At 43.0% G+C, this 27,118-nt stretch overlaps 1 protein-coding gene across 1 annotated transcript in view; it reads left to right on the forward strand.

The window, feature by feature from the left end:
* The window catches only part of CFAP418 (cilia and flagella associated protein 418), an 11,362-nt gene extending 206 nt beyond the window's left edge, over positions 1 to 11,156 (forward strand). The window contains exons 2-6 of the mRNA XM_063172127.1: positions 1,721 to 1,820; positions 4,190 to 4,260; positions 4,759 to 4,824; positions 5,609 to 5,704; positions 7,599 to 11,156. Coding sequence (XP_063028197.1) covers positions 1,721 to 1,820; positions 4,190 to 4,260; positions 4,759 to 4,824; positions 5,609 to 5,704; positions 7,599 to 7,758 — 493 coding nt within the window. The 3' untranslated portion in view covers positions 7,759 to 11,156. The remainder of the gene's footprint in view (positions 1 to 1,720; positions 1,821 to 4,189; positions 4,261 to 4,758; positions 4,825 to 5,608; positions 5,705 to 7,598) is intronic.
* The last annotated feature ends 15,962 nt before the right edge of the window (positions 11,157 to 27,118 follow it).

A 27,118-nucleotide genomic window follows, 5' to 3' on the forward strand; every position in this document is an offset into this window, starting at 1 on the left:
AAAACCCAAAACAGGCGGGCTCAGGAGCCGGAACCGGGCCGGCGGTCGGCGAGTGTCACCTGCAGCCCGTGTTGTGAAAGACCCAGATCGTGTGCCAGCGAGTTTAGTTATTTCAGACAGGCTTTGTCTCCTGCGTGTACCGCAACCTTGGATTAAAAATGGCGTTAAAAGCTGAGCTGGTTTGCCTTCTGGGTTGGGGATTACTTGGCTCTGTTACTGACCTTATGATATAACCTTTCTATATACAACTGACCTCAAATATCCATAAATCTCACGATTTAGAGCAGGAAGAACTTTAACAACAGCATTATCAAAGTTTTTATTCTCTTGGTACTTCAGTCGTTTCACTGAAATTACAGAATATTCTGCAATGGAAGGGACACACCAGGATCACTGACGTCCAGCTCCTGGCCCTGCACAGGACACCCCAAGAGTCACACCATGTGCCTGAGAGCATTGTCCAAAGGCTTCCTGGGCTCTGTCAGGCTGGTGCTGTGACCACTTTCCTGGGGAACCTGTTCCGCTGCCCAAACACCTTCTGGGTGAAGAACCTTTTCCTGATATCCAGCATAAACCTCCCCAACACAGCTTCACGCTCTTCTCTCTGGTCGGTTTTTTCTGTTCATAATTTTTTTGTTCATACTTTATTAACCATATCCACTACAGTAAGCACTTACATGCTACACTTTGAGATATCTGCCTCAAATTCCACAACTTTCAAAATGGTGATTTTGCAAGTTTGGTCCTTGCTTACAGTACTGCCAAGCATTCAGTGTCTGACATCGCAGCCTGCCCTCAGGCTTCCATCCCAGACATCAAGTTTCCATCCTGGCCCTGACAGGGATCTTTGCCTGCCCTTGGGTTTCCATCCTGACCATCAAGTTTACATCCCAGCCCTCACAGGCATCTCAGACTCCCTCTGGAATGTCTGTGGACCAGAGAGGCTTGGCCAGATGTCTCCTCAGATGGGCTGCTGAGCACTTACCCAACACACATTTCAGAGTCTCAGGAAAGGATCTTGAAGAATCCAATGACTAATGCAAGACCAGCACCTTTGACCACATTACTGGACTTCCACATTTTTTGCATAATGGCTAGATGAGCACTTAATTTTAGTCAATCTAATAACAATCTTGGAAAAACAATTACACAGTTTTCTTCTTTCTCAGGAGTAGATTTGTTCTTGATTGGTTAATGCAGCAGTACTACAGGCCTCTTTCTTTGACAAAGAGCTAACAAACAGCAGACTTGAGTGTTACTTGAGCCAAAGCAAAGTGCAGAAAGAAAGATCTTCTGTGATCTTTCTAAATGCATCCAGTTCTGCAGGAATTCTCTTCAGGACCCCTGCAGCTGTGTAGCTTGAGTAGTGACCTTCCTCTGACCTTATATTCCTGCTGCTGAAGCTAAATGTGAAAAATCAGGGTTGTCCAGTTAATTGCCCAGTAAGTGTAGTTTTATTCATGGTTTTATTCACGGTTGGGCGTGGTTGGAAATAAAAGAAGCAAGCAAAAATAAGACCTATGATGGGACAACTCAACAATCACTGAAAGGTGTTATCCTGCAGTTTACATCTGTTTAGTCATTATTTGGATGGCTTACCTGAGATACTACAAAAATATTAGGGGAAAAAGGCTGTAACTGTTTGTATTTTTTAACTCACAGTTCTTACAATTGCTATAGTCTTGCTACAAAAATAAAGGGTGATTTATTTATTTTTCAGATCAGCTAAAGTGTTAATGAGTGCTGGCAGCAGCGAAGAAGATCTGGATGACATTATTGATGAAATCTGTAATGACAGCAGCTTTACCAAAACACCGCCGGTGAGTAGGGGTTTGCAGAAATTCAGAACAAGTCAGGTTCAACAAGGGAAGTGAAAGCACCATAAGCTAAAACTTTTAAAGCAAAACATGAATGAAAACAAGCTGTAGAATAAACTTGGAAAATAAAACAGAAAGGAAAATGCAATAATCCTGTGAGGAGCAGGAGAGATGTTCTTACCTAGGCAATAAGGGGAAATTAAAAGACATGCTAGTTCAGAATAGAGCACAGTGTCAATGCTCAGAATCACAGAATGGTCACAGTTGGGAGAGGGACCTCTGGAGATCATCTGGTCCAACCACCTGCTTCAGCAGGACTGCCTAGAGCCAGTTGCCCAGGACTGTGTCCAAATGGCTTTCACTCATCCCTGAGGATGTAGACTGCAACCTAAGTAGCCTGTTCCAGTGTTTGACCACCCTCATAAGTCATAAAGATTTTTTGTATGTTTGTGTAGAAATTCTTGTACTTCAGTTTGCACCCATTGCCTCTCCTGTCAGTGATCCCACTGAGAGGACTCTGACTATGTCTTCTTTATTTCTCCCTGACATACCTTCATAAGGTTCTCCTGACCATTGTTTCCTCCAGGCTAAACAATTCCAACTCTCTTAGCTGCTACCTGGTTGTCAGATGGTCTAAATCCTTAATAAACTTGATGGTCCTGTCCTGGGCCCACTCCATTATGTCCATGCCTGTTTTGTATGGGGCATAGTGCTCCAGACATGTCTGTGAGGTCCAGTCTGGAGTAATGTGACCTGTCCTGGTCTTCAAATACAAGAGAGAGATGGAGCTACTGGAGAGCCTCCAGCAAAGGCCCATGGAGATGGTTAAGGGACTGAAATGCCTGTCATATGAGGAGCAGCTGAGAGAGCTGGGGCTGTTCAGTCTGGGGAAGAGAAGGTTCCAGGGAGATCCTATCAATGTGTGTAAAGGGCTGTGGGTGTAGTAAAGGACGGGCCAGACTCTCCTCCATAGTGCCCAGTGACAGGACAAGAGGCAATGGGCATACACTGAAACACACAAAATACCATCAGTACACAAGAAAACACTTTTCTTACTGTGAGGATGGTTAAATACAGGGACAATCTTCACAGAGAGGTTGTGGAGTCTCAGTCTGTGGAGGTGTTCAAAATGCAGCTGGACACAGTCCTTGGTAAGCTGCTGAAACTGACCCTGTTTTGAGCAGGGGTAGGTCCCTTCCAGCTGAAATGATTCTTGATTCTGTCTCATCAGTGCTGAGTAGAGAGGAAGGATCACCTGCCTAGACATACTGGCAGCACCCTTCCTGATGTATCCCAAGACACTGTTGGCCCTCTGTGCTGCAAGGACACATTGCTGGCTCGTGGTCAGCTTGATACCGACTGAACTTCCCACAGCCCTCTCTGCAAAGCTGCTTTCTGCCTGGCCAGCCCACATGGTGTTCTGTGCATAAGGATTATTCCTCCCCTGGGGTGGAGTCTGCATTTCACCTCAGCTGAACTTGAAGAGATTCTTCTCACCCCAGTTCTGGAAGTCATGTGAGGTCCCTCTTAATGGCAGCTCAGTCATCTGATGCACCAACCACTGCTCCTGTTTTGTATTCTCTGCAAATGTCCTCTCACTTCACTGCAGGAGATGGAGATGAAGCTGCAAGTTTACATTCTCAAGACAGTTACAGTGATAGAAGGCATTGAAAATTGATATTCATTTGGGTATCAGCAGTAGAAAATGGTGTTACTTACACTTCATAACCTCCTGCAGATTCCCTTATGTTCATGAGTGACATTGATTTTGTTTTGTTTGTCTTTGATTTTTTACAGAGTGACTAAATCTGAACCAACAAAAAATACTTCTATACATCTGAAGGAGAGAGAATTATGCCAGTAAATTTGTATAATTTTATCATTTTATATCCCTAGAACTTCCCATTCAGGAACTAGAGTTCTCATATTATAGAATTCAAATAAACTCTTCTGTGTGCAGCAAATAAGAAACCTTTCAAAAACTCGATTTTTTTGAATATCTAAGTTCTTGATGGGTTTTAATGAAACAAAAGCTAAAAAACATCTAGGAAGAGGGTTCCAAATTATAACTGGTTTTAAAAGCAAAATTAGTTAAAGGAGGGCATGAAATACTAAGTCTTGATTTTAAAGTCTTAGTGATCATGTGGTGGGGAATTCCTTCACCCAGAGCTGGAAATTCAGTGTGGGAAGAGAAACCTTGTTCCTTATTTACCTGTTATTTCAGAGCCTCACAAACTTGAACAAGAAAATTCCCAAAGTCTTAGTCCCCTTCTTCTGTGACTGAGATTTTCTGGCTCCTGCTTATTAAGTAAAACAGAATATTGTGACTTTGCTGTAATGCTGCATTTTATTCTTTGGTTGTTTTTAAACAGAAATTGAAGTCTAATTCTGCAAGTCTCACACCTGAAAGAAATAGTGTTGTTGTACAGGCACATGGGAAAAGGTAGGTGAAAAATGTTCTGGCTTGTTGGACATTGCTTGATTATAACTTCTTATCAGGCTGACAGTACTGCTGCTGTTTAATCTGTGTTGGCATTTCTTAAGAAAGACATTGAGAGGAGAGACAGTCTTTTTAAAGAAAAAACAAAAATAAGCAGGTAATTTCAAAGAATTATGTTAATGTGTTTTTATGTGGTCCAAATAATTTATTATAAATTTATTAATTATTTAAGCTATTGAACAACATCTTCCTTTGCCTTATGGACATATACATTTATCAAATGCAGCAATGTAGATCTTTGTATATTCAGCATAGAGAGTGTTTTTTGTAGAGTTTTTCTTTGAATAATTTGATAATGGAAATTGTAAAATTCTGTAGTTTACAAGCATTTGGATGCTTTGCTTATATTTTTTTTTTTATAAATACCATGCTGTTAAACTAGGAGAAATATTGTACTGCTTTTTCCAACCTGTTCGATTTTTTTTTAATTAATCCATATAGATGCTGTCCAGTGTACCTGGGTGGAAGCCTTTCACCATCTGGGATAGGAACAAATATTTCAAAAAGGTAGGAAACCTGAAAAATATGTGCTACTTGCTTTATCATTATTTTTATTCACAGCTGTGTTTCTGTGGTGGTTCAAAATTCTGCATTTGAACTGGGCAGGACAGCCTTACACTCATCTAAGTGGTAACTGCCCTTAAATCAGCTGGTCCCTTCCAGTCCTTTGTTGTTGACCACTGGCCTTTTCCTTATTTGAAGTGGTGAAAAATGCTTGCAAATGAGACGTGAAACCAAGAATCAGTAACAAGTAGTTAAGGAAATTGCTGCTGTGTTATTTTCCCTGCCTCTCTTTATCTTTGTGTGTGATGCCAAGTACTTGACTTAAATCAGTGGTTGGGCTGGTTGAAATCTCCCAGAACCTGAACTGAAAATGGTCAGAGTACTTTGCAATTGCAGCTGAATTCAGCAGAAGAGATACTTTGATGATTTATCCACAACATCCTTTAGAACATTACTGCATTTCCATGTGGCATTTTTTGTAGTAAATAATTGTGCATTCAGCACATATTTGTATGCTGTCCAGGTGTTGTATCAGTGAGGAAGACTAAGGAGAATATATCAAATGAATATCAGTTTATTTTATGTGTTCAGTGAGGATAGGAACCTGTAAAAATAATACATGAACTTATAATTAAATCACATACCATAATTCTGAACATGCCAGACATGTAAAGGCATTAAGATTAGGTGACATTACTGCTAGTGTTTCTGAGTGCTGTACTTTGACCCATTTATGGTGGATGTATGTTGTATCAGTCAGCTTCTCTGATTGTTCTTCTTTGTCCAGAGCGTGTGATCGGCTGCGCTGCACTGCTTGTGACTTCCGCGTGTCGCTTTTCAATGACTACGTCTGGGATCAGTCCTGTGATTATCTTTTTTTCAGGTGTGTCTGGGGTGGGTGTTGGTGCTGTGCTGCCCTGCTTTTAGGCTCAATAAGAGCAGGAAAGTGAAAAGCCCTTAGCACTGCATGCTGCCTGTTTGGGATCAGGTGGGACAGTCTGTGGGGAGGGGGAAGCAACATCTCCCAAAATCTGTTTTCATCCATTTCTATCTCTTCTCCTATGACACTCCCTCTGCTTTTAAAAAGAATTCAAGTTTCATGGATGAAAAGCCCAGCTTACTGCTGAAATAAGCAGGTAATCCATGTGATGGGTTGGACTCTGCCTACCAGTGCAGGGTATCTACAATGTCAGCAACATGAATACAGAGTGTTCAGCGTGTGCTTTGCACCTCACCTGCACTCTTACAGACTGTGATGGTTTCAAGGCAGATGTTCTTTTTTCCACTACCAGGTGTGCTGTCAGGTTCAGTGAAAATCAAATAGCTTTATTTCTTAACAGATTTCTTTATTGAAGCAAATTTTAGTTAAATGGAGAGGTGGATTTTTGTTTTCTGCTTGTATTGTGATGTTTTTCATTCTTTAAATAGTTTTTGAAGACTTTAAAGTAATGAGTTCTTATTTTCTGTTTCTCTAAAGCTTATGCCAAGACTTAGTGAAAGATAGTGTAGTAATAGATAACAGATTTGGATTCCTCTTAGTACAGCCTCTGTGTGAGCCTGGTAGCTGATGGAAGAGGTGGATGTGTTCAGAGTTATGTGCTTGAGAGTGATGTGACAGTCAGAGAAGAACATTAATGGAGATACCAGCTCCTTTTCCATTATTTTGCCTGTGTTACATCTTTGGTTATTCCAGTATTTTTTGTCTGGTCTCAAAATTTGTATTTCTTATTGAATATCGTTATTTTTCCCATTATTTAAAGCAGTTTTAAAAATACCATTCTGCACTCTTCCTGAGATTAGTTTGGTAGTGGAAAAGGTTTAAACAAAAGTGGGAGTCTTTTTTTTTACCCCAAGTCAAAATTATTTTGCTTCTCAGATCTTGAAATTAATAAATGAAACGAAAGAAGAAAATAAGATGATCGTCATTAGTATCAGATAACTGTAACATTAATTAAAATCTGTAATCTGTAGCAAGAGATTTAACTGTTAATTTTGACAAACCTGAATTTTAGAAAGCAAACTTTAAGGTTAAATATTTTCCTTCCATCAATAGGTGTCTGATCTCTTTTTCTAAAAATTCTTCTCTTGATACTTGTTTTGAGTTTTTGTTATTTAATTGGGCTTGTTAATGTTGTTTTTGAGCAATTCAGTGGCCAGTGGCCAGGAGGAGGCCATAAGAGCAGAGATAGCTAAAATGCTACACTTTCACTTGGTTTTTTTGAAAAAACTTGTTCTTGTCATAACATGCTGATTTTTCATTTGTTATGGTTAATGACTGCACAGGAATTATTTGTGGTTTGATGTACATTCTACCCTTTTATGGCCATTTCATTTCAGTCACTTTAGCAATCACCTTGAGTAATAGTTCCTGATGAAAAATTTAACTCCATCATTTTACCCGTTATGCATAGCAATTTTTACAGTAAGTTTGATAAGATAAATACATTTTTGGGTAATTTTTTTAACACAAGAATTAGCTCTGCTTGGTTTGCTTCACAGTTCTTTCTCTGGAGGCTGACTGGAAATATCTAAACCCAACAGATAACATTGTTTACAAAAACACCAGTCTGTAGTTTATCTGAGAACACAGAAACTACACAGCTCAGGAAAGGAGTGTTCAAAACAGAATTCAAACATATCCCTAAATTAATCCATGACAGCAGTACTCAAAATTGTCAAGATGTCTTCTGATTTGAAATGGCCTCATGAATATTTTTTCTTTAAAATAAACCAAAACAGCCCAGCATGTTCCTAAGATGAATTCACTTCTTTGGCAGGAATAACATGCCTGAGCTCAGTAAACTAAGAGCAAAGATGATAAAGAAGAAAGGAGCACGTGCATATGCTTGTCAGTGCAGCTGGAGATCCATTGATGAATTAACTGACCTTCAAACAGAGCAGCAGCTTCGCTGGGTTTGTGGTAAACATGGAGAATGAAGCCTTCTTATGTAGGATACCTACTTGTGTGGAAATGGCTCTTAAAATCAATTTGTTTCCTATGCAGTTCTCTGAGAGCAGATGGAAAATTGAATACTTAGATCTAGAAATAGATTGTAACACCCAGATTTCAACCTGAAAACTTCTTTTAAAATTTAACTGTCTTTCAAGCAGTGTGGGGAGTTGAATTGTTAGGAGAAATAACCAACTTGGAGGCTTTCTGGAAGCTAAATGAGGTTAAAGTTCATACTCAGTAGTGTTAAAGAAAAGAAGGGGAAATAACAGACCTGGGCATGGGCAAAGCATCTTGAGACTCTTCCTCACATCTAGCAGAGAGCCTTATTTCCCATGTCTGCAGAATCCTGGACTCAAAATGATGTCCTGGGAAACAACCATGACACACAAGCACATGAACTTCTGCACAGAAGTGAATCCTGCTCTTCTGCTTTGCTCATAGTTGTTAATGAGCAAGTGGTTGTTTGTCTCTTAAAAAATTACTATGGGATCAGCTCTCATCTTGAAGGTTTCAGCACACCCCAAAACTTTACTTACTTTTACCCACCAGTAGCCAAAACTGCAGGTGCTGAATATTTTCTTCCAGTTCCTACTGCTTTCTTCAGAGCACTTTCTGCTGACTAAGGACTTCTGCCACAGTGAATTTCTTGAACTTCTCTTCAGCCCCCACTGCACAAGAATTATCGTGCAATTATTAAATGTGCAATTTTAAAATATGCAATTTTAAAGAGATTCTGAAGTCTATGTTACTCTTTTATCAGTATTTTCAATGGAAAAAGGCTCAAGCTTTTAAGAGTGAGAAAATATACATCCCCACTGATGTTCAAGTTCAGATTTTTTTCAGTTTCACTTACCTTTCACTTCAGCTTCTCTTGAAAAAATTTTGTCTTTAGATAGTGCAACTGTCCTGTTTCAACACACTCCCCTCAGTAGCATTGCTTGGTGAGTTGTCTTGCTTACAATCGTTCATGAGCTTTTGCTTTTCATTATGTATAAATAACACAGAAAATAGATTTGAGGTTTCTGCAGGGGGAGAGGGAGGAAGGAATAACCAGTCCTGTCATTTACTACATTGAAAAGTGTCTCAATATGGGAAGTCTGTCTGTGTTTTTGCTGTGCAGTATGTGTATCTGTACAGATAAATTCAGAATTACTTTGGGCAATTCTAGCTTTACAGGGCCATTTTCCTTTCTCTGAAGTTGTGCTCATGGTTCTAATCTGTATATTTGTTCTGTTTCTGAGCCTTTCCAAAACAATTGTATGGTCTTACAGAGGTGATTCCTGTGTCTGTCACTCTCTGGAAGAGCAGATCTCAGTAGTGATTGGAGGCATCATGCACTCTGCACCCTGCTCACCTTGTCCTTCCATGGGTGCTTGTTTCAGAGCCTGCAGAGCCCAGCAGTGTGCCTGGGAAGTCTGGCAGTGCTTCCTCAGTGCTCCAGACTGCTCCTTCCAGGGCCCATGCAGCCTTGCTGGAGAGTGAGAGGTGACTTGGCTTTGCAGAGGTACTACTTGGCATGATGGTGTACACATATTTAGGGTCATGTGTTGTTTTCAGTGAATTTCGTATTTTGGGCTGAAGTTTCAACTGCTAGAGTCCAAAACTGCAGTTTCAAGACCAGAGACCAGTTGACTACTGCTCAGTCAGATCCTAAAAGAGCTCTGCTTGCCTTTCTGTCCTTTGTGAAGATGTAGCCCTGGGCTGTACACAGTGAGTATTCCAGGGTGTTCTTCAGGTGGGCCCAAGCAACTTTCATGGAGAACATCAGTGCTAAAATAAGAGAGGAACCCAGAGGGAGGTACCAAGCTCTGGGGAAGAAGAAACCTGCTTTCCAATCTTCTCGAAGAATGCATTTCAAAAAGTGCTGAGTTGCCTTGGCTTTTCTCTTCCAAGGCTATTTGAAACTCATGACCAAGTAGTTCCACGGGGTGTCTTGACTAGAATTGTACTGGAACTTGTGCCACAGTGTAGAAACAAGCAACAAGGCCTTGCAACCTGTGAGCCAAAAATGAGGGAAATCCTAATTCCCATCTCAGTTCATGAGACCAAGTCTTATGTGACTAGGAAAGGGAGCATGTCTCCTGTACCCTGAACATTCCCCTGAAGTAATCAGGTTTATTCAAGTGTAATTAACTTGTTTCTGGCCTTGGTCAGAGTGGTGGGATGTGACAGCTTTTTGTCCAAGGGAAGTTGTAAACAGGTACAGAATAGTACTTCTGGTACAGGTTTTCAGAATTTATCATATTTGTAGAATTGAGAATAATTGCTGCATCATTAGGTACAATTATTTTATTGGAAGGAGGAGCAGTATTAAGATTTGCTTTCATTTCCTTTGGTTTCTTCATTTACATGTTACAAACCACTCCAAACCACCTCAGATGAAAAGAATGTAAAGAAAGGTAAAACTAGAGCTTGAATGTACGTTTGATGAAGGTATTGTCAGATTGTACAAGGTCCTCAAGATGTAACCCAAACCCTAAGTGATATTTCTGTGTCAGTTATCTGAGATAGCAGGGATTATGTAGAGAATTCTGTTTAACAATAGATAAAGAATTCTGTTTAAGAATGCAATTCAGCTGTTGTCAAATGGAAGTACTGGAGAACAGTGTTGCTAAGTATAAACATGACCACTGTTTTCCTCCAATTTTTTGCTTTGGAATAATAATACCATTTCCATTTGTGAAATGGGCAAGATGAAAATTTAAGACTTTTATTTTGCTTACTGATATGCGTGGAAATTTTCTAGCCTGTCCCATTAGTCTGCAAGAGATCCCTCAAAAAAACAAAAGCAATGAAGGATGACAAAATGAGATTCCATCAAATTTTAATATGCTGCTCTGACTTACCTTTCACTTGTTTTACCTGCAAACTGTGGAGGGTGAATATAGCTCAGAAGAGTCATTATTAAGAATTGACCTGCCATTAAAGTTCACTTACAGAAGCATAATAACATTACATATTGCAAGCTCTGCACTGTATTATATCAAATAAAGATTTTTTTTTTTTGGTCCAAACACCTATTTTAGTTTTGTACTGAAGATATTCTGCAAATGCTGCCACTTGCTGAAAGACTGCCACTTCTCTTGTTTCCTGACATGTGAGTCTGTGGGTCATGTAACAAGCACATGTGGTAGTCACACAGTACAAGAAGTGCTATGCTGGGAGCTGTGTACACAAATTTTTCTTCCTGCCAGGCTCTTTTTTCAGAAGACCTGACATTCTGTCTGTAGTGTGACACCTGATAACTGCAGGCAGGTGGAGTAAAGGAACATCAGGTGCTGCTCATTTGTGAGTGCTACATCTGATGTCTAGAGTTTGGCTTGTGTGCTTTGAAAAAGTTTTTCAAATGTCAGCACTTAATAAAATAAGAAGTTGGAACTAATCTGAATCGTGTGTTGTGTGAGTTCTTGTGTACTGTTCCTATCCAAGAGAAGCCTTATAAAAATGATGGTCTTTGTCAGAAGTGTTATGACATGGCCTTAGTTCAAAAGCATTGTCCAGCTCATAAGAAGCAATAAGTACTGTGGTGTGTTTTCTCACATCAGTGGGGATGCAGCAAATAGAGGAGAATTAAAGAAACTTTCACATTCTTTACTAGCTAACACAAGGAGAGCACATGAAATTATAGAGAGGTCATAAAGGTGAATGCATTTGCCACATTTCTTGGATGTTTACCAAGCATAGAAGGTGGAGGCAGGGTGTCAGATAGCTAAACAACTTGCAGAGTGGGGTGCTGGTAGCCTGGTGTATCAGTCATGCATTGGCTGTGGTCCACATGTGGTCTTGCTGTAGGAAACCCTTCTTGGTACCAGGGAGGAGCTGCTCTGCATGTGGAAGTTGGAACTTGTTTCTCCACCATCCAGAAATGCCGTGTGGCTTACATTGGAGTAACAAACATAAATACTTCCTGTACCTCATTCGGAATTTGGATTCCAGGCATGGGTGCTATTCAGTCAATAATTATTTCCCCAACTTAATTGGCAGTGTGGACACAGTGAGGATACTCAGTCACTGCCTCAGGAGTACTCCTGACTTATTTAGGACCTGCAGCATCACAGTGATGTTTATGTGTGTTTCATTCACTTTGATAACTTCTTTTTCTGTTGACTTAGAAGTACGTGATCAGGGTTGATATGTGATTATTCAGTCCAGTCTGCAGAGGGCAGAGCAGCACCGCTGAGAGTTACAGTTCAGGCTTCTGCTTCACTTGTTAATACTCCTATTTTTTTCTGTAATAGGGATTTACATTCAACAGACCAAGGCTTGCATTTGTCTCCTGCTAGCGTCATTGTAAGTGGGATAGCCAGATCTGTAAGAATTCCAATTGATTTTTGTGTGAATTCATCCAAATGGTCTTCAAGTGGTCCTTGACCAATACTGAAGTAGATTAAATTTTTAACTGGCATGTAAAGAAGCATTAAAAACTCTCTCTGTGTCTATACATAGGTATATTTGCGTATGTTTATCTTCTAATAACATCAGTAGAAAACCAGAACTCCCTCATGATTTTTTCACCCTGCCCAAATTAATTTTCCCTGAAAATGTTAAATAATTTTGGCAAGTAGAGTTTGCATATGTTAGGATCTTCTAATATTCAATATAAAATTTATGTAGCACATCACCCAAGGTGACAGCTCTTTAAAAGGAAATACTAAAAGTTCAAAATGTAAATTCAAAAAAAAAGTTGTTCCTGTCTATGTAGGAAAGCAATATAGACCAAAAACGCTGCAGAGCAGTCTGAGATGCAGCATGAGAATCATCCAAAGACCTGCGTCCTGCAGTCCATCGTCCATGAGCTACTGCTGAGGTTAGTGAAGTCTCACTCTGAACTCTCTTCTGGTTCTTTGGAAGTCCAGACAGTAAGTGTACAAAGCAGACTTAAAGTGCATGGAAATAAACATGATTTCCAATAACCAGTGAAGAAACAGTTATGTCTGTTTCTGCAGAAGTGAAGAAGTGACAAGGTGCTTTTAACTAGAAGCACAAACATACCTAAACCGTGAAACTAAAGTTTAATTATTTTATTCTTAAAATAGGGAGTATGATCTAAATTTAGCCTAGTTACACCATAGGTGAGTGACCTCTGTGTCACTTCATTCTTTACTTACTGGATTTCTTCTAATAGGAGAAAAAAATGAATTAAAAATTTAATAGAGCAGAAAGGAACAAGCAAGGCTGAGTAGCACACTGTGAGAGGTTTCATATATATTTTGATAAAACATTTTTTTCAGATAAGAAATAAGCCATTGGTTTTTGTTTGCTTCTAAACTAAAGACACACATAAGTGAAAGAAATAAAACTACCATGCTGCAGGGAGAAGATCAAATGTCCATTTGCCAAAAGCAAGGACAAAACTTCACATGGGATGTGTCCATTCTAGGAATCTTTTATGATTGCAATTCCACAGGCTGGCCCTGAAGATGGGGGTGAATCTACCCCCCCACCAATTCCCTTTTTCAGGGTTTCCTGTAGCTTTTTGAAACCTGTTTCCTGTTGTTAGGCTTTAGAGATAATAGCTAACATAGATATTATATTTAGATATAAGAGCTAAGATATTCAGGGTTTGTAAAACCCTCTTAGACAGTGGTTAAAAGCCGTTATTCAAATATAAGCAAAAGATATTGAAGTTTTTTAAGAGAGTTTAGTGAAACTGAAACCCTTGCAGCTTCAGAACTTTTTGCTAAAGAATTGGGAGGCAGAAAGGAGGAAAGGCATTTTCACAGCAGTCAAACCAGCACATAATATTCTAGCTCCTTAGTACCGTAAATTCCTCTGCTTAGAAAATGTGATTGTCTGCAAAGGGGAAAAAATGTTCACTCTTGAATGGTGATTGGATATTTATGATGTATTCATAGAATTTTTCAATCTCTGTTTAAAGGCAAGCCATATTGCCTTTAAATAGTGAGCACACACCTTCCAGCTAGGAGCTTTGGGATAGTCAGCAGTCTGAGTGTGCTTGGAATTCCGTGTCCTGACTGCCCTGATGTAAACAGCATTCGCAGGAAGGGGGAAGCAGTTACCAGAGACAGGAAGGCTGAATTTAGCATCAAACTCCTTATCTCGGCAGAGCGGGCTGCTCAGGATGCTGATAAGAAAAAGTGTATAAATTGCTCCAGCAGCCTGTGATAGCTGCCTGGCCCTTCCTGGGAAGACCATTCTCATCAGGGTAATCAGAGTACAATCTTACACGTGCAGATGGGTTTAGGAAGGGATTATATCTGGGGGCCACTTGTCCAAAATAATGCTTTGTGTACTACAGTCTCACTCAGTCTGGCTTACTTGCACTTGAAGGAAAAGATTAATCTGCATGCTAAAGTAGGAGGATATGTGTCTTTAAAAATAAAAACTTTGCCATAGTAAGAGTCTTACTATCCATAAAGGAATATAAGCCTTTCCTGAATCTGAACATGCACTGCAATATCTGGTTTAATTTCTAGATTACAGATTTTATAGCAGTGCTGGCACAGCTCTGGTCCCACCTCTTCAGAGATAAAAGCTGTCGCTGCATTGTCTTAAGTGCTTTGGATCAGTGAGCTGTCTTGTTTACAAGTGGCAGATACACGCCTTCAAAACACTATTTGCAGTGTAATTAGTTGCTCATTAACATACAATGTCATTTTTCCTTTTCATTTATGTGTGTGTATATTTTGGGAAATCCATCTGCTCTGAGTCTACAGCACAGCAAAGCACCATTCCATCGATATGTTCTCCTCAGTGACTGAAGTGACACAAAATGCTAGGCTCCTCCACAGTGATTTTTCTATGAATGATGACTCATTTCTCATGTCTTCCCCAAAGTATACTGAGAAGTTATTTTGGCTAAGATTGAGACCTGGAGGCATTTTAAAGCAATCTTTTAGTTGCATCTTCACACGTGTCTGAAACATCTTTCCCATCCTCCATGCTAGATTTATATTTATTTCCATTCTAGTGAGGAAGGCTAGAACCAAACTATGAAAAAGGAGAGTGGTATAAAAAAGTCTACCCATGTCCTGAACAGCAACAAAGCAATCTGTCCTGGGTCATTGCAACAATGACATTCTGGATTTGAATGGCTAAAATAATTCAAGTCAAGAGGATATTGGGGTCTCTCTGTTCTGCTCACTGAATGTGGGTACCACACATCTCCTGAGCACAGGAGGACGTGGTGACACAGCTGTCAGCAGTCTTAGCACCAGAATATCCAGCCAGGTGCTCCACACCAGGGTCGCTAGGGTAAGCTAAAATCTTTAATCATTCTAGTTTTGCAAAAGAGTTTTATCCCTGTGGTATGCTGCAAATCCTTCCTCAAACTTGGAGAATATTACTTCTTTATAAAGTATATGTTTGTAAACTGGATAATTTCCAGATGTCGAATCAGTTGGCAGACTTTGCAATAACAGTTCCCTACTCCAGGTTCTCAACCAGTGCTGGGCATGTGGTTACCTTGGGTATTTTCAGGAGCCATCATATGGCAAATGACACCTTTAAGTAGGGGAAAAACAAACAGCCTAATGGGCAGCTCGTGGCAGAGAGCACCTCATCAGGTTTGTCCCAACCCATTCTCACGTCATTGTTCAATGGACTAACAGGCATAAAAGAATGAAGCAGCTACCTTCCTTTTCTGTCAGATGTTGCAGGTTACTAATATTTCCTGTCCTGCTATTTAAAGGACTAAGGGCTGAAAACGAGAGTTCATTAACTTGTCTGGAATTAAATATTTTTCTTTTTCTACAGCCATGTTCAAATGCATGATAGTAACACAGGGCTGGAAGGCATCACCTTCTGCCTTGAGACAGGACTACCCCTTCAGGAAGCTGAGGCTAAACCCAGGTGCAGGTTGCCACCAGAAATGCCCCTCCCATCTGCAGGGGAGCTGGCTACAGGGTACATCAGAGAAAGTGACACCCCGTGTTCTGTGCCAGCTGCCCAGTGAGTCCCAGGAGGAAGGGAAGGAACACTCTTCTCTCCCTGCCGACTGATGGGTTGGGCTGTGTCTTAGCCAAGGAGAGAAACACGTGGGAGAGCCTGGGAGAACTGCAATAAGCTAACATCACAGTGGGCTTAGGCACTTGGTGGTATTTTTGACAGTCTTGCTTTAACTGAGCACATTCACTGTTCAAACATTTTAAAGTAAAACATTGCTTCCCACACTTTTTTTTGCTCCAGTTGGCTGTTGTTTTCTTTACAGACTTAAAACTATGCTAATTCATATTCCAGAAAAATCCTTATCTCTGTCTGAACGGCCTGGGAAAAGCTTAGGGCATGCTTGCAAAGCAAACTTTGAGGAAGCAAATTTAGTTTCTCAATAAATCTAGCCAATTCAACTGTTGTGTTTGACAGCCATCCTTCTAAATTTTGAAGGAGACTGAGTTATTCTCTGAGGCATGCAGTCTAGAGTTGTGGGTGCTTGGGCCTTGGGCCCCAGGAGGTCACAGGCCACATCAAACAGGTCCAAGAAGGGTAGCTAAGAAAAGCAATTCTGTTGTCAGCAGTCTTAAATTTTCTGTGCTGGAAACTGTACTACTGGGGAAAAAATAAAAAGTGTGGGTTTGCAGATTGAAGGAAAGGTCTGAGAGTGTGGCCACAAGTGGGACAGCCACAGCTGTTGTGTTTTTCAAAATACAGAGCCAAATTCTTCTTGAAATGCAAGGATGTTTTCAGAAAAATCTTTCCACTGTAGCATATTCTGATTCAGCGCTTGTGTTTAAACTATAGACCATTAACATATTTGTGTACAAACATCATGTAAGTTGCTGCCATCCAGGAAGGTGTGAGTGAGCACTGAGGAGTCTGCTCATTGGAAAGGCACACCTGAGGAGCTCCCCTCACTCTGCTAATTATGCTCTAGGAAGTTTTTAATATATGACACCAAGCCACCCTGCCAGCCAAGGGGCTCCATTTTCTTCCATGCACCTTAAATACAAAGGCAGGGACTCCTAGAGGAGCTCCTCAGTGGTTGCTGCCAAAAAGAGTAGCAGTGAGTTTGAAAGGGGAAGGAGATGGAGGATGCTTCCTCTGAAATGAAGGCCCTTCCACACCTCCTCCTCTCCTAAATCCCACACTGCTAGTAGGGATTTGGGGCTCCACCATGAAAGAAGGAGGCGTCTGTGAAGCCACAAGTGCACTGTGCTTGAGGAGGGCTTGTCAGCAGCCAGAAAGCAGAGGAAGATGAGATGGAGGAGGCAGGCTGCACTTTTTTAGACGTTTGGAGAGTTCAGACAATGTGTACTCACATGCATAGCATATTTTTTAAAATCTCTCCATAAACTGCTAGTCATTAAAAAAAAACAAAAAAACTTCACCTCTTAGCAAGGAAAGCAAAAAAATTAGAGAATAAGCTACAGCTACACTCTTTTGACACAGGTTTGCATACTTTACAGCCTTGAGAATTTATCTTCCTTTGATTCATAAAATAAATCTACATGATGCAAACAGCATCAGGAACTTAATAGTTTTAAGAGGAGTTGATGCTAAAATAAGGTATGCCAGCCCTGAAATGCCTCCAGACTGTGGTTGTGTAATGGGGATAAGTACAGTACTTCTTTGGAGCATTAACCTGAATTAAAGGATGAAACTACTCGGTGGCTGGGCAAGGATCAACGACACCCCTGGTCACTGCTGAGGCCTTGACAGAAGGATTAGAGAAGTTGCAATTTCTTTTAAATACAGAAATTCCCACTGAGGAGTGCAGCAGTTTTCAAACTGGCTCTCAGGGCAGCAGTGGCTGTGGAGGAAGGCATTCAAGAAGGGGTTCAGCATCCACTCTCCACCACATCCACACCAGTGCTTGGAGGGCACATCTCCAGACTGACCCTGCTCATGCCAGAGTTGCAGTGGCTTTCCACTGAGCTTTCCATTGCTTTCCAGGGAAGGCAGATGGATAAAGTATTAGGGACTGATGTAAAAGCAGTTTATTGTGTCTATGCTGCAGCTGCGTCGGGAGTTACGTACCTAAATCCTTCCGCATGACGGCAGGGGAATGCTCCCCACGCAACGCTGCTTGTTGACAGCGATCCTTTCAACTCACTCCTCAAAATACAGCACACAGCAGTTGCTGCTGTGCCATGGAAAAACTGTGGTGTGTTCCCAAGTCACGCAGAGCCTGATCTGCAGCTGGGTCAGGCTGTGTGAACCAGCAATGCCTGTCATAGATGGCTCATCCCGCAGGAGGCATTCCTTCCTGTGAGAGCACAGGCAACGCCACACACCAGAGGGAGGCTCCACTTCAAATACACCCTTCAACGGGATTATTCCAGATTTTCCTTGGGGATCTTGAGTCTAGATTTTGGTGATAGCACATACACAAATGCCATTTGTTTCAACTAAATCCACTGGTTTTCTTTCAGCTGAGAGATACCTGAAAGGAACGTACCTCTCTGCGTGCTTCACAACCTGAGAATGGATTTTAAGATGCTGCTGCTTGCACAGGGCCTGTAATTCACTCTGCCCTTGCAGAGTTGCCTTGTATATGGCACACAGGACAACCTTAACCTTCAAATTGCACACCATAAAAAGTCTTCCTTTGCTACTGATTAAAGGCAACATGAAGATGTTTGGCTGATGTGTTCCTCTAAAATGATGATGTGTCTGAGCACTAAACGTGCTATAACTAGGCAAGGCAAGCTGGCTCTAGGACAGCTTCCCACGAAGACTGGTTTAACATGTGCTGGGGAACAAGCTGACAGTGCCTTTGCTTGTTCAAGACTGTGGTGGTTCCATCAAACCAGCTGAGATGATCATCCCTTTCAGCACTGTCTAGAATTAGAAAGAATAAGAACAGTCAGCCAGACTTTGATACTCTCCAAAGAAAACTAGTTTAAGAGTCATACCTCAGGAGCTTATCTAAATGTAGGATTGCAGTAATTCAACAGGAACAATTAACCTAATTGAAGCTTTTGCAAAACATTGTGCACTTGCATTTTAAACAAGTGTCTTTCATACCTGCCTCCACCTTTGCTTGTTCCAGTGGTTTTTGGTGTGTGCTTCCTCCACATTCATACATGTCACAAAAAACAGCTGAGAGAGGCAGTTTGGCAGCAGGTTTGAATTCCTCTTGGATAAGCACTGGAAAGTATCTGGCAAATGACAAATTCTAAAAGATAAAAAACTACCAGCTTCTTTAGTGAGCTAAATAAGCATATAGCTAAACTAGGGGTGAAACCCACCTGTCCCTCAGACACCAATGCCTTGGGAGTGACCTGACTGACTGCCCTGCAGCGTGGAGCAGAGGTGCTATGGCAGGGGTGTAGCTGCAAAATGGGATCCCATTCCACCACTTATCCTCTCCATGTCACAGGCTTCAAAAATAAATTTTAAAAAATCGCAGCCTCTCACCACCTCACCTCCTCCAAACCCAGGTGCTCAGGTCTGCTGTGATTTCCAGAGCATCACTGTCCAGCTGCAAGCCTGGGTGACCAGCCCCAAGCACACACAAGGCACCCCTGGCACTGCCCTTCCCACTGTCCCCTGTCAACATGTGGTCCTACACACAGGGATGTCCCCACATGGCTGAGGTTTGGTTTTACAAAGAACCCTCAGCCTTGCTGGCAGGTGGGAGCTGAACCAAGCTGGCTCCTCAGGGAAAATTTTGCCTGTGTGATTTCAGTAGTTCCCACAGCTAAAATACAAGTCATCGAGGCTAAAGGGTTTAAAATCTGCATCCACACTGATTATTTTATAAAATTATTATTACTGTATAAAAATGTACTCTTCAGATCCCCTCAGAAGCAAATGCTGGGGTAGTGACACATGGTGAGAAGGAGAAAGACTCACAGAGGTTTCACCTCTTTTCATCCTTTAAACCACATTTTTAAATTATAGTAATCACAGTATCTGATCATATTCCAGACTGGAAGAACCATTCCCAACAGAGTTGGTCTCATTAAAGTGTTTAACCTTGAAATGTAAATAGATTTCTTTTAGATAATTTTTATAATTACAGATAACTTTTGCCCACTGAAATGTCCGTTCATTTCCTGTGCACTCACCACTTTTTCAATTTGGTTTCTTTTTTAAGGAACTGCTTTTGCAGAAGTAAGAGAGTAGCATCAAGTACAATTTCATTGTCTTTACCTGCTTTGAAATTAGCAATCTAACAACATGTTAAACAACCACCACTCCAAATACTTCAGTTATAGCCGAATCAACTGATGTGCTCAATTGTAGCTAAGGAATATGGGAAATATAGAGAGAAAAATCTATCAAGAAAGAGAACCTTTGGAATGCTTGTGTATGTATATGTCCTTTTACCAAACCAGTATTTAGCTATCCCATAAAAGATAAAACCTGGAGCAAGGAGCTCAACTATTCCTGCAGTTCTTTTACATTAATTTAAAAAATCATTCACTTAAAATGAAGAGGATCACCTCTATAATAGCAGTTATCAGTATGCAGATGTTTCCTCTGGACAGTGAGAGTGCCTGAAGTTCACAAACCTTTTTCTTGCTGTCAGAGCAGACTGGCATTAAGGCAGATGAGAGACTGCTTATTTAACACAGAAATAATCTGTCAGGAGTTGTGCTGTCACTGCTGCTGCCCTTTCAATCACAGGCACTTGGTGGGGGAATCAGAGATGCTGCAATGAGGAAAGGTGACACTGAGGAGCACAGAGCACGACCAGCAGTGAGTACTCAACGGGAGGTTGAGCGTAACTGGTGAGGAAGATGGAGAAGGCAGCACACACCAGATAAGAAGAGATTAAAGTGTGTTTGGGAAGTGCAGGGCCCATTCACGTTTTTAGGGGAAGCACAGGGAGTGATGGGGACAGATATTTGTGCCAAGGAACCCACAAGGGACAGTGACAGACGCAGCGTGGCAAAGGGTGACATTGACGCCCTTGGAAGAAACCACTATGCCAACAACACTGGCCAGAGGAGGAGCTGCTTCATGCTTCCCAGGAGCAGCAGCTTGGGAGAGGCTTGTGGAACATTGAAGTGCTTGGGGTGAGCAAGGGCTGACTGTCCCACAGCACCTCCTCAGCACCCCGAGGTCTCTCAGCCCTCCTCCCATCCCAGGCAGGGCTCTCCATTTGTAGGGGCAGGCTTTGGGCCTCTTATTGCCCTTCCTGTCATTTCTTAACTACCACACTACATGGCATCAGCAGTAAGATCTGGAGGATTATCCAGCCCTCACTCAGGAGGGAAGAGACAAAGGCCCATGCTGTTTCCCCCTGCATTAGCTGTGCATTTCAATTTCAGTGGCATCAGAAACTGGGAAGAGGTATGGACAACTAATGGCATGGCTGCTGTTCTCCAGCTCCCTGAAAGAACTTAGGTACAGGAGAGCAAATTAGGCAAAATAAGGAACCTATTTCCACTGTCCTCCTTGGCACTCCCTCTCCTCATTCCAGCAGCTGGAAACATGCTGCAAGCAAAGAACATAACCCCAGCACATGCAGGGTAATGCTGTACAAGAGCACAAGTCCAGAGGTGCCTCCCTTCCATATCCCAGACATTAAGAAGCTTCAGCTACCTCCATTGGCTTGTGGAGCTGCAGAAGGGCAAAGCACAAGCTCTGTCTGTCCCACCAAACAGGGTAAAAAAGATATTTTAAACACTGAAATTTCAAATTTGTGGAAGTTTCCTTTCCTTGTGAAGAAAGTAAGGAGGATGCATTTTTGCTGCCTATGATGATTGCCACCTAAGTGCCAGCCTTGTTCCTTTCTCCCCTCTGTGACCCCAGAAGTGATGTTGTTGCCCTCAGCACCCATATGTACCTCTCCTACTCTTGGTCTTTGGCTCAAAGGCTGTTTCCAAGCAGTGAATCTTCCACAAACCCTGCAGCCACATGGTCTGCACAGAAGGGCCCTTACTAATTTAATTAGTGCTTACTAATAAGCACACAAGCACTCAAAGCTGAAAGCCTCTGTAGGGCAGAGCAGGATGCACGGCCCATGGAATGTTCTGTCCATCACTGCTTGCTTGGATGTGGACACTGCAGCCACTTTGGAAACAGCAACTTTATGTTAGATGAATTATGGACAGGTTTGAGCTATTTCTGATTCCCACTAGGAATGCTCAGCTTGCAGAAGAAAAGCTCAGGTACTGCAGAAATGAGAAAAGCCAAGAACCCTGAGAAGCTATGGATCATAGACTCAGATAATCATAGAATATCCTGAGTTGGAAGGAACCCACAAGGATCATGGAGTCCCAACTCCTGGCTGTGCACAGGACACCCCAAGAGTCACACCATGTGCCTGAGAGCATTGTCCAAACACTTCTTGAACTCTATCAGGCTGGTGCTGTGACCACTTCTCTGGGAGCCTATTCCAGAGACCAACAATTCTGGGTAAAAAAAAAAAAAAAAACAAAAAAAAACCACAAACCTTTTCTTTGCCTTTAATTAAAATTTATTCAAAATCGCAGCTCTGTTCTGAGACATCAGCCTGCTGAAAAAACACCAGGCAGGTGGGTGTAAAGTGACACTGTGGGACCTGAAGTGCCCTAGTGCCCTTCTCTGGTAGATGCTGCCTGCCTTGCCAGACCAAAATCCACCGTGGATGAGGTGTCATGGAACTGGGGAAAACCACCTGCTGGGCTGGATCAGACCCCACTTGTGGCTGGGGCTGATCATCAATGCCTCTTTCAGAGTAGCGAGCATAGCAGGAGACACCTGAGCAAACATCCCCACATTCCCAGCCTATTTTCATATCCCAGGGCTCCAGATGTCATTCCTGTGCCTCTGTGGATGCCTCCAGCTTGGCAGCTTCCCCCTGTGCAGCCCACAGAAGGAGGACGCACATCTGTACCCAAATCTACGCGCTTCAGAGTGGTTTTGAAGCAGGTTTAGCCCCCCAGGTACTGAATGTGCCAGTCCTTGACATTTTGGCTGCTTTGCTCAGAGACACAAGCACTGCTTTTATTCATCAGGAAATGGCTGTAGCAAAAGAAAAAATTAGTATTTATTTGGCTTTCTTCTCTCAGGAAGACTTTCAAAAAGCACCATTTCTGTGGCTTCAGCCTCAAACCCATCTGAGGCCATCCCTTATGGCCTCAGCTTCTGCAGAGTTTTGCTTGAGCCACAGGCACGTGGCAGGGTGGAGCTGGGTACAAGAGGAATGCAAGGTGCTGGATTTAGATTCCCATTTGCTGGGTAAGTAAAGACCTGGTGAACAAGGGACATTCCTCTGAGCTTGCAGGACCTGCCCTTCATCCCCACCAGTGGCCACTCACCACTGAACCACTGCCCCAGCGCTTTTATAAGGCTTGTGCCTTTGCTGGTGTAGGGCATTGCCAGTGTAAATATTAAAAGAGCCACTTTGCCATGCTCAGAAATTCTGCAAAGCATCTATAGAGTGGTGCTGCCACGGTGAGCTGCCCTTTGAGAGCTACAGAACTGATTTTTGTTGTGTTAATGTGACTTGGAGGGGCTAACACTCCAGAGGAAAGTCTGCATGGTTGGAAACAAAGATAAAATTAACATTTGTCCAAAATTAATTCAGCCCAGAGAGGCCTGAGCATCCATACAGACCAAGATGAGGGACCTTATTTCCCCCATTACAGGGGATCTCTCACCCCAAAGTGCTTAGAGAAGGGTGCTGTGGGCTGGCCCTCTGGCACCATGCAGCTGCCCAGGCAGCTCCAGCTCTCAGCCCCCGTGTCACACGTGCCTGGCCTGATGGTTGTGATATTTAAAATTACCACTTCCTTCATGCTGAGAGCACAGGACATGCCCTGGCATCCAGGGGCACCCCCTGCATGAAGCCATGGAGCATTGCCAATTAGAGCTAATCACTGTTTACTCCCTGCATTCCTTCCCACCTGCCCACTTTCGGCAAGTTAAAATAAATGAATAATATCTAAATGAAGAGTGCCTTTGTGATTCCTAGTAATTTCCCTTGAAGTAGTTATGATGAGCACATTAACTGGTGCTAATTCATCATGCTGCTTGTAATCTGGCCAGGGTTCAGATGGGAGAACCTGTTTTCAGAGCAGCTAATAAAAGGTGGTTTATTGCTGCCCTACCAGGTGTCCTGGAGCTCCAGTCACCTTCCCAGCACAGCAGCCATGAGCAGCATCTGCTTCCCTTGGCACAGGCTTCTGGTTAGAGACACGACAATTTACAAATAGGCCAGGCTGGTCATGACTCAGCCCTAATCACCACAAGCAATCCTTTTGTTTCATCAAAGGAAAACCATACGGAGCACACATCTACTGAGCACTGTGCAGCTCAGGTGCATTATACAGCACCTGAAGCCCAGGGATGTGTTCATAGGCCTTGCCCTTAAACACAGTGCAGGTTCAGGAAACCAGATTACACTGTGACCTTGCTTATGCATCATGCTTACAGCTGATCCAGCTCATTCTGGGGTTCCCATGAGGCCAGACCTGCAGCAGGGACTGGCACAGCAGCCCCGAGGACTCTGACCCAGATCCAGGAGTTGATTTCAGAGTGGGAAGCTGAGGAAAAGGCCTGCAAGAGATTGGCAGGATCCCCAGGTAAGAGAGCACTGACAGTTGAGCTCTGTGCTTATTCCCCCTCAGCAAGGCAGGAATTAAGTTAAAGCCTGGCTCATAAAGGCTGTGTGGGCTCTGCTGACTCAGGCCAGGGTGTCAGAGGAGGGGGCTTGCCTTGTTAGCCAGAGAAATGGTGAGGCTGGGAGAGGAAGCCAGGGCTGAGATTTCCATCCCACTTTTACCAGCACACCCAAATCCTGTAAGGCAACACACTCATCCAGTTGAGGAGCAGGGAGGGAATTTGCCAGAGTGATTCCCTCTAATTTGGAAGTGTTTGTCCAGTGAGGTCGAAAACAGAGGGCACTTGCCCATAGGGGATGCAAAAGAGCTTGCCAAGTACTTCCTTATGGCTAAAGATGCTAATCTTCTGCTAAACCCATCAGTTAATAATAGCTAATAGCTAAGAAGGAAAGAAAGAGATTTGGGTTTTGGGGTCCCAGTCAAGGCCATGTGAAGACCTGACCCACGGTGGCCCCCAAGGCAGCATTATCGTGGGGTTGCTATAGCATCACATGCCTGTGTCACTCATGGCAGCACTGTCCCTACCCTGCTAGGTGCTGGAGCATCCCTGTCCCACCCCTCCTCTCTCAGCAGCCAGCTGCACTTCATCCCTCAACATCGAGTTACCAGGCTGGGGGCAAACGAGCTCAGCCAGGAGCAGGAGGCATTGCAGGGTCCTTGGGGTGGGTCTGGCTCTCCCTCCCCACTGGGACAGTCTCATCATGGTCAAGTGCTTCTGGCTGTCCTAAGAGAGAAGCAAGTTCTGCTCCATCTGCTTTTGCTCACTGCTGAGGATGTATTTGTGTAGCAATGGTACAACTTGTGGGAGTCCAGCCACAGATGCAAAATTTAAAAAGCCTCACAGCTGCATGGCCACAGCAGAGACCCTGACCCTCCCCATGTCACCACTACCCAGAGGCAGCAGGTGGGGACTGTCCCCATGGAGCTGCTGTTTGCATTTCTCTGTCCCCAAGGAGCTGCTGTTTGCTGCTCTCCAGCATTTTGGAAGATGTGCCATGAAAGATGACACATTTTGGAGCCATTTCCCTGGTTTTACACACTCAATACTCTTTCTAACTTCAAGAGGATTGCAATCAGGTAGAGACTGCTAGGGCATGATAACACACATCTAGCTTTGCCTTGTTAAAGGTCAGTCGCTCCGTGGCCTCATTTTGTTATTTTGCATCTTACCTCCCTACTCAAAACCTGGACAAGCAGCTGTGCAAAAGAGGCTGTAGACACTCAGGGGTGCTGAAAGGTTATTGGGTGTTTAGCCATGCACCAGTTTGCCCTTCATTTGTGATCAGACGCCTAAGAATGAGGCTAAGTCAGGTCTAGATATTAAAAATTATATTTTGGTTCCCTACACTCTGCCACACCACCAGCAACCATGTCTTCATGTTTAAAAAAAACCCTCAAAAGCAAACTACAAACACAACTGGTAGTGGGATGGGGATGGTCTATCACACACTAATGAAGAATCAGATTCTTTCTCCAAAATGCAGCTAATTTCACATTCATTATTCTTGGGCATCTCCCCCCTTTCCCAGGTGCAGATGTTATCTAAAGCCAAATTTTCTCTTCTGGCAGTGCAAGCCTAGGGCTAGCCCTATGCTGAGGGGTGAAATAGATGATTTTGTTACAAAATCAAAACCTTTAAGCAATTTCTACCACATTATCCTGCTATTCTGTTGTAAATTCTGGAGACAACTCACCCCTGCAACCCCTTCTGTGAGCAAGTTTTGGAGCAGATAACTTGCTTGGCCAGAGGACTCATTGGCACTTCATCCACAGATGGTGGCATGGAGACAATCTTGGCCTCTCCAAGGGGTGGGCAGTGCTTTCTCCCCTCTCCTGCACCTTCATCCCCAGGGTCTGGGCTGTGTCCATCAGTTAATCCATGTCCACTCCAGACCCATCCCAAACTAGCCCCCCTCTGTCATCAGCAAAGGGCTTGGTCTGAGCAGCAGCTCCTGGCCCAAGGCTGGACAGACACTGGCATGTACCCCATCAAAAGAAATGTCCAGAAGGAACTAGAGTCATCCTAGACCAGCGTGACCCATTTCAAATCCTGGTTCTTCTTTTTCTAATCCATTTTACTTTATTGTTTTCTGATCTACCTTTCTCTCTTCTACCTTATCTCACTTCCAGGCCTTTCTCTCCCTGCTTTTTCTTTGCAGCCCCTTCCCCAGCTGTCTTCCCCTCCCTTCTTGCAGCATTGCAGGGTAAACCATCACCCCTGGATGGTTTAGGGGTACTCAGTACTCAGTACTCAGCAGTGCAGATGACAGCCTTGCGAGCCCTCCTGTAACTCTTGCCTTGCAAGCTTACGTGCTGTATTGCAGGCTCCTGGCTCTTCCCTGTTTCCATCCAAGCAGACAGCAGCTGACACTTTTCTGGACCTTGTCAGGAGCCCAGGCAGTGCCTCCAGCAGCAATCACACCTGGAATGGAGAGGCTGGGTTTGCCCAGGCTAGCCCCAGCTCTTCACTGCCAGAGCTTTGGCAAGGAAAGATCCTCCTAAATTAGTAAGAAGAGGGGGCTACCTTGCTTGAAGGGTTTGTACTTTTAGACCATTGTACTATTTGCTGTAGGAGGCCAAGGGTGAGGAATTGATGCAGGGAGAACCAAGGGGTAGAGAGTGGAGCTGCACCCAAGGCAGCAGTATCATACTTCGGAAAGCACATCAAAGCCCCATAGCCATTAAGCTACACCGTGGCTTAACCAGGAAACACACCAAAGCTGCCAAACTAAAGATAAAAAGCAGGAGCAGCATACCACTTTGCACAGAGCTGCCAACTCTCAAGAATGTAAAGGTCAGAATTCAATACTTAAAAAGCAACAATTTACATAAAATGCACTTGGCTTCTCCTTCAGATTGGGAGCCTTTAGGGTTGTGTTTCATTTTT

The sequence above is a fragment of the Melospiza melodia genome, chromosome 1 (genome assembly GCF_035770615.1).
Source record: "Melospiza melodia melodia isolate bMelMel2 chromosome 1, bMelMel2.pri, whole genome shotgun sequence".
Taxonomy (NCBI): Eukaryota; Metazoa; Chordata; class Aves; order Passeriformes; family Passerellidae; genus Melospiza; species Melospiza melodia.